Source organism: Mandrillus leucophaeus, unplaced genomic scaffold, assembly GCF_000951045.1.
Source record: "Mandrillus leucophaeus isolate KB7577 unplaced genomic scaffold, Mleu.le_1.0 Scaffold161, whole genome shotgun sequence".
Lineage (NCBI taxonomy): Eukaryota > Metazoa > Chordata > Mammalia > Primates > Cercopithecidae > Mandrillus > Mandrillus leucophaeus.
The window spans coordinates 830,018-837,943 of NW_012101599.1; the positions used below are offsets into that span (position 1 = coordinate 830,018).

General features: G+C 43.5%; 1 protein-coding gene across 3 annotated transcripts in view; it reads left to right on the top strand.

Annotated features, from left to right (window-relative positions):
* Positions 1-2,307: 2,307 nt before the first annotated feature.
* Positions 2,308-7,926, top strand: part of HSD17B3 (hydroxysteroid (17-beta) dehydrogenase 3) — a 67,605-nt gene continuing 61,986 nt past the window's right edge. For all 3 annotated transcript variants that reach the window (XM_011976004.1, XM_011976006.1, XM_011976005.1), the window contains exons 1-2: positions 2,308-2,541; positions 5,985-6,031. In XM_011976004.1, the coding sequence (XP_011831394.1) occupies positions 2,388-2,541; positions 5,985-6,031 (201 nt within the window). In that variant the 5' untranslated portion in view covers positions 2,308-2,387. The remainder of the gene's footprint in view (positions 2,542-5,984; positions 6,032-7,926) is intronic.

Consider the following 7,926-nt stretch of genomic DNA (forward strand, 5'->3'; position numbering starts at 1 on the left):
CAGAGAAATTTCCAAGCACAATGGGATGTGCACAGGTGAAAATTATCAAGCACACAAGGAAACAGGGCACCATGAGTGACAAGGAAACAGGGCACCATGAGTGACAAGGAAACAGGGCACCATGAGTGAGACCTACCAGAGAGAGGAGACAGCAACAGAAAGGCTGATGTAGGTACTGGAATTGTTAAAGCCAGATCACAAGACAATCACGCTGAGGTAAGGAAAGTCAAAATTAAAAATATCTGCATGGAACAGAAAACTATGAGAAGAAAAGCCTCAGTTTTGCACAAAAGCAACTTTTAGAAATGAAGTTAAGGTCATTAAAATAAAAACCACAATGGGCTGATTTAACAATGATCAGACACACCTGAAGAGATAATCGATGAACATGAAGGACAGAGTGAGCAGGTCGGATTTCCATCTAATCAGAGTTCTGAAACCATCTCTAAATACAGAGAAGGGAAAGACCAAAAACCACATAGAAAAACGGGCAGGAGAGAGAAAATTCACAAAGAAAACAGTGAAAATAGCCCCTAGGCTTATGAAAATCTCTCCAACCTGGCTAATAAGATAATTTAAACTTAAAACAACATTGGATGCTACTTCTTACCTACTGGGTGGCAAAAGTCCCAAAGCTTGACAACATGCTGTACAGCTAAGGCAGCAGGAAAACGAACATGCTCACGTGTTGTTGGTGTGAACGCAAAATGAAGGCAAATCTGACAATATCTAGCATAAAGACGTATGAATCTATGTTCTGGCCAGAAATTCTGCTTCTAGGGTGAGCGCAAGGCTGTTGATTGCAGCACAGAGTGAGCCGAGAATGAGCACAGGCAGAAATGAGAGAAGGCCAAGGACTGATTCTGTGGCCTCTGCATGGATGACTTCAGCGTCCCGGCTGCCCTTGCTTCAGTTGTCACACCCACGCTCCATCCCACTCCCAAAAGGACATTTTCCCTCAGCTTTTAAAATTATGGCCTTTTAAAAGCATAATTGAGAGTATAGACTCTCTTTCCTAAATCTGTGCAACGGCTTCTGGTTGCTCTGAGAGTCCACACTCACCTGTAGGGCGTGGCTGCTCCCTCCTGCTCTGGCCTTTTCCTCCCTTGCTCTCTGTGGCCAGTCCCTCCGGCGTGATCTCGGCTCGCTGCAAGCTCCACCTCCCGGGTTCAAGTGATTCTCCTCCCTCAGCCTCCTGAGTAGCTAAGATTACGGGCTTGCTCCACCACACCCAGCTAATTATTGTATTTTCAGTAGAGATGGGGTTTCACCATACGGGCCAGGATGGTCTCGATCTTCTGACCTCGTGATCTGCCTGCCTCAGCCTCCCAAAGTGCTGGGATTACAGGCCTGAGCAACCACGCCCGGACTGTCCTAGTTCTTATTCCTCAAATACACAGATTTTTCTCACTTCCGGCATTGTACTAGCTGTTCCATTAGCCTGGAGGGGGAAACTCACCTTTGCAGAGCTGGTTCCTTTCATTCAAATTTCAACTAAAAATGCCACCTTTTCACAGAATTCCTTCCTGAACACCCTCTCTGAAGTATTCCCTGAGTAGCTACTCAAACACGTGGTTCAATAGCGCTTTTTCATAGCACATACATCTTTTTTTTTTTTTTTTTTGAGACAGAATCTCGCTCTGTCACCCAGGCTGGAGTGCAATGGTGTGATCTTGGCTCACTGCAACCTCCGCTTCCCACGTTCAAGTGATTCTCCTGCCTTAGCCTCCCAAGTAGCTGGGATGACAGGTGCACACCACCAGGCCTGGCTAATTTTGTATTTTAAGTAGAGATGAGGTTTCACCATGTCGCCAGGCAGGTCTCGAACTCTTGACCTCATGTGACCCACCTGCCTCGGCTTCCCAAAATGTTGGGATTACAGGCGTGAGCCACTGCCCAGCCTGATTATCTTATTTATCTGCTCATCATCTGTCCCCGCTACCAGAATCTAAGCTCCCAACCACAGAGATCCTATGTGGTCACTATAATCTTCCTAATGCCTTCAAGAGGGGATCACCTGGTAGGCAGCCAACACACAGTGCGAAATACATGAATGAATGCCTCGGATTCCGCATCCTTTTTAAGTTTCCAAATTCAGTGAGGGAACCATGGGCTGCCATTTTACATCTGTCCAGGCTTTGTTTTCTTCCCTTCATCTCCACCTGTTACTTTTTCACCAGCTCCTCCACAGTAACAAAAGCCTCATTCAAAGGCCTGTGAATCAGAGGATTCTGTACAGAAGTTACTTTAATCTAGATGCCCCTGACTTGATGGAACAGACCCAGTGACTCTGGGAAGAGGATCTGGAGGTCTCCAGAGCAGCGCGGTCCCAGGAGACACGCACAGAGGGCCACGGCCAGGGCCGAAACAGTCTGTTCAGTGCAGCCATGGGGGACGTTCTGGAACAGTTCTTCATCCTCACAGGGCTGCTGGTGTGCCTGGCCTGCCTGGTGAAGTGCATGAGATTCTCCAGATGTATTTTACTGAATTACTGGAAAGTTTTGCCAAAGCCTTTCTTGCGGTCAATGGGACAGTGGGCAGGTAAGAGCGTTCTATTTCGTGATTTTTTTTTGCTGCTGTTGTTCCTGCTTATTACTATCATTATTATTTTTGAGACAGAGTCTTGCTCTGTTGCCTGGGCTGGAGTGCAATGGCGCGATCTTGGCTCACTGCAACCTCCACTTCCCAGGTTTAAGCAATTCTCCTGCCTCAGCCTCCCAAGTAGCTGGGATTATATTATAGGCACCTGTCACCACACCTGGCTAGTGTTTTTTTTTTGGTTTTTTTGTTTTTGTTTTTTTTTTTGAGACAGTGTCTCACTCTGTTGCCCGGGCTGGAGTGCAGTGGCACAATCTCTGCTCACTGCAACCTCTGCCTCCTGGGTTCAAGCAATTCTCCTGCCTCAGCCTCTCGCGTAGCTGGGATTACAGGCACACACTACCACAGCCGGCTAATTTTTGTATTTTTAGTAGAAACAGGGTTCTGCCATGTTGGCCAGGCTGATCTCGAACTCCTGACCTCATGATTCGCTCACTTTGGCCTTTCAAAGTGCTGAAATTACAGGTGTGAGCCACCGCACCCGGCCAACATTTTGTATTTTTAGTAGAGATAGGGTTTCACCCCATTGACCAGGCTGGTCTCGAACTCTTGACTTCGTGATTCACTCGCCTTGGACTCCCAAACTGCTGGGATGACAGGCATGAGCCACCACACCCAGCCTTATTATTTATATCTCAAAAGGGATATTGCATCTTTTCTCTTTGAGAGCAAAGAAGTAATTCCTTTGGGTAATTTTAATTGGAGGGATTAGAAAGTGTGAGTGAAATTAGAATGGTCTGCAACACAAGCCGTAGGGCATTAAGGGAACGCTAGGGAAGAAGGCTACCCAGCCCTTGCTAAGCACTTGTCCTCCTGACCCCACTAGATGAGTTTTCTTCTTTTGGGAGTTTCCTGCTGATGCAAATAATAAATAATGCAGAAATTTCCACATCCTCATCTCCAGATTTACAAAAAGCCTGGGTGTTTTCATTTTACTAGAAGGTGTTTCCAAATTTTGGAATCCAAATAATTTTAATTCACTGTATTTAAAAAAAGGATCCAAGTGTTTTTAAGCAATGAAGGTATTACAAAATCAAGGCAACACGTATCTCTGTGGAGCCGTTTTCAGGATGGTATGGAAGGGAATCTGGCTGGTGTCAATCAAATGCTGCCTCCCCATGGGATTTATCTACTGGAACGCCCATGCAGAACTTCAGCCCTGTGACTGAGGTTGAGGTGAAGAGCATGAGGCTGTGGCTTCAGCATCTCCTTGAGTGAAATGCTAAGGTCTTTGCAGGGGCTTATATTTCAAATTTGGACACCAAAAAATAAACATAAAAAAAGCATCCAATGACAAAAATGATTAAGTGACGTTAGAGATATTATCCAGGTGAAACAGGAAAGATTCTGATATCCTTATAGGGCTGCCAGATAAAATAGAGGACATCCAGTTAAATTTAAATTCCAGAAGAAAGGAACACTTTTTTAGTATTTTATAACTCACATATTGCATAGGACACATATTAAACCATTCATAATTTACCTGAATTTCAAATTTAAGTGGGCATTCTGTATCCTTATTTGCTAAACCTGGCAACCTTAAAAACTTAGCAATGGAAATTTAAAAAATTACCATGTGAGAAATTGTTTAGGATGACGAATGGATTTTTGACTGCTGCTTCTTACATTTGGGATGTGTGTGTGTGTGTGTGTGTGTGTGTGTGTGTGTGTGTGTGTGTGTCCTCTCGGGGCATTATGCTGTCTGCAGTGAACTTGCACAGCAGCCTGACCTGTGTGTTCTGGACTTAAATACCCGACTCCACACAGATTCAGATGCCCACGTGTGAGTGGACGTAGCACTCTGCATCACTGCTGTCGTTTGTGTAGGGAAAGCCCTACTAAGAACCCACATTCTAAAAGAAGTTCAGATGGGTCCAGAGACTTAGAGCATTTGGTGACTCAAAGTAAAAACATGATCTTAACCTGTTCTTATGAGTCAAGATGGAGTGAGTTACCTCTAGCAGGAGTAAAATATGTTTGGGCAGAGGCAGATATCAAGGAGATAATATATTTCAAGTAGGGGACAAAAAAGAAACCCAAGTACTAGAGGCTAAAATTTTAATTCCTCAGATGGAGTACCCTGAACTCTGTGCTGGATTTCCTAATTCTTTTCTTGGTGTATATTCATAGACCTGGGGCCCCAAAGTCAGACAGCCTGGGTTCAAATCCTCGTGTAATCATTTACGAACTTTTCCCCCTTGGCTTCCTCATTTACAAACTAAGGATAATGATGGTCCCTGCATTTTAGGTTTGTTTTGAATATTAAATGAGATGATGCATCTAAAACACTAGAAGCAGTACATGGCAAGAAGTAAGTGTGTGACCGTTATCCGTTGTTATCATTGATGGTATCATCTTGCCTGTCGTGCAGGCCCTGTATTGGGTGAACTGAAGATTTCCCACAGGGAAGGGAAGGTGAGGCCCAAGATGGCCCTGAGCATAGTTTCTGCACCCGGAGCTGCAGACGGTGTGCATGGAGCCTCCTAGAGGTTCCAAAATGAACAGACACATCATTAGTAATTATTAAAGCCAGAGTGCTTCTGTCAGTGTGGCCCGTGAAGCTTGTAGAGCTTGGCCTGCACTCACTCTCTAGTGAGCTGAATGTATCTTTTGTTCACACTGTTTGAAAGCAAGCCCTTTAATTGTTGTTGCAAGGATACATTGTAAGTTTTACGATATGCTGAATTGTAGTGAATTTTGAAATTGTGATGTTCTCACGAATGAGGCGTATCCTAGAACTCAATCATTAAATATGTCTGTAATGTTGATATAAAAGGACTAGAAGACCTATTTGATTGTTGTATATTAACAGATAGTTCTGTTGAGTATAAATTCTTCAGGTTTCTTCATTTCACTGCATTTTCTTTTTGCTTTTTTGTATTTTCCTCTTTGCTAAATTCCCTACCTTCCACAGGCCTTTAATTGCTGCTGTGGGGTGGGGGTGAGAAGGGGGCACAGCTCTGCTTTTAGAAGGAACCTTGAAATGTCCTTACAATGACAGACGAGTGCCTGGGCAGAGAGATAATGGGGAACACCGCCTGCCCTTGCGGGGTGAAGGCTCACAGTGTCTGCATCCTCATGGGGCCTGCAGGAAATGTTCCCTGGCTGCGGCTCTCTGTTTCATTCTGGAACATGTTTTCCAGAGTCTCGCCAATCCCTCCAAAAAACCAACCAACCAACCAACCAACCAACCAACCAACCAACCCACCCACCCTTTCACCTGAATGTTTAGCGAGGGGCTTCAAGGGCGTGGGCTGGAGAGCAAAGGGATGCGCCTTTGGAGCACTGACTGTCCTGGAGACCAGGCTTGCGAGAAAACGTAGCCAGTGAGAAAGAGAAGTTTAAAGATGAATTCTGTCATTTAAAAACATTTCTGCTTTTCGCAGTGATCACTGGAGCAGGCGATGGAATTGGGAAGGCGTACTCATTCGAGGTAAGCTGTCTTCCTGGGGACTTTCTCCTCCCTTGTATCGAACACATCACAGTCCTGAGACATCTACCCCAACACTAGATTTTTGAATATAAAAGCAGTATGCATTCATTTAAAGGAGAAAAAATACTCTATAGAAAAGCAAACAAAAAAATAAGAATCTCACTCCCTGGGCCTCTTTTTTTAAGCGCAGTGATACTCAAAGGTGACAGTACCTCGCCTTGGGATTGTTTTGGGAATTTGTGGGGCATTGGGATTTTCTCGTGTAATTGTGCCGTGTGAGCTTATATTCTTAAATATAATTTTTTCAAAACATTATAAACTACTTTCCTTTTATTTATTATTTACATTAAGCTAGGGCATATATTGATTTTTTAAAAGTCACTTGTTTAGGCAAAACATCAGTGGCTTTCATTTCAAGGAGGTTAATGGCATTATAAAATATTCTATAAAAAGAAGGTCTGATAGAACCGAGAGTCACTAGAATACAATTAGTATTTTTGGGCATTTCCTTCCAGGCTTATTTCTCTGTAGATAGACAGATTGATAATTATACTTTAAAAAACGCATTTATAACATATGTGGCTTTATGTGCTATTATTATTACAAATTTCACATTTTTATTAATGAAACACGATTTCCTGGAATTCCTACGTCTTTTATTTCTTCCTCATGCCTGTTAAACTGATGTCTAGAACCACATCAAATACAGTAGAAGAATAGAAAGAATTCTAGAAACTGTAAGAGGAAGGCTGTTTAAAAATCAGTAACACCAGCTGGGCATGGTGACTCACTCCTGTAATCCCAGCATTTTGGGAGGCCGAGGCAGGCGATCACCTGAGGTCAGGAGTTCGAGACCAGCCTGCCCAACATGGTGAAACCCTGTCTCTACTAAAAATACAAAAATTAGCAGGATGTGTTGGCAGGTGCCTGTAATCCCAGCTACTTGGGAGGCAGGAGAATCTCTTGAACCTGGGAGGCAGAGGTTGCAGTGAGCCGAGATTGTGCCATTGCACACCAACCTGGGCAACAGAGCGAGACTTCTTCTCCACCCCCCACAAAAAAGTCAATAACATCTTAAAAATATAATGAAAAGCATTTCCATTTGCAATAGAAAAATAAGTAATCCTAGAAACACAGTTAATATAAAATTTTTAGGTCTTTTTCAAGAAAACTATAACATTACGTTGAGAAATATAAGAGATATTCCAAATAAGAGAAACAAGTACCACATTCTTAAAGAGAAAGATATTTGAAATCTAACAGTTTCTCCTAAATTTATCTCAAATCTCATATTATACATACCATTATTTTTTAAATGTTACATTAGTTGTGAGCATTTTCTTATGTCAAAACTGTGGGGTTTTATTTTTTATTTTTTTTGAGACAGTGTCTTGTTCTGTTGCCCAGGCTGGAATGCAATGGTACAAGCACTGCTTACTGCAGCCTTGACCTCCTGGGCTCAAGCAATCCTCCCACCTCAGCCTCCCGAAGCAATGTGTCCTCCTGGAACTACAGGCTCATGTATTTTTTTGTAGATAGGGTTTCACTATTACTGTATTGTACAGGCTGGTCTTGAACTCCTGAGCTCAAGCAATCTGCCTGCTTTGGCCTCCCATAGTGCTGGGATTACAGGTATGAGCCCCCGCAGCCTGCCCAAAGCCATGAATTTTAAATGGCAACCTAATATTCCATCAAATGGATGGTCCATAATTTAACCGTTTTCTTGGTAAAAATTTTAGTTTTTGCCGGGCGCGGTGGCTGAAGCCTGTAATCCCAGCACTTTGGGAGGCCGAGACGGGCGGATCACAAAGTCAGGAGATCGAGACCATCCTGGCTAACACAGTGAAACCCTGTCTCCACTAAAAAATACAAAAAACTAGCCGGGCAAGGTGGCG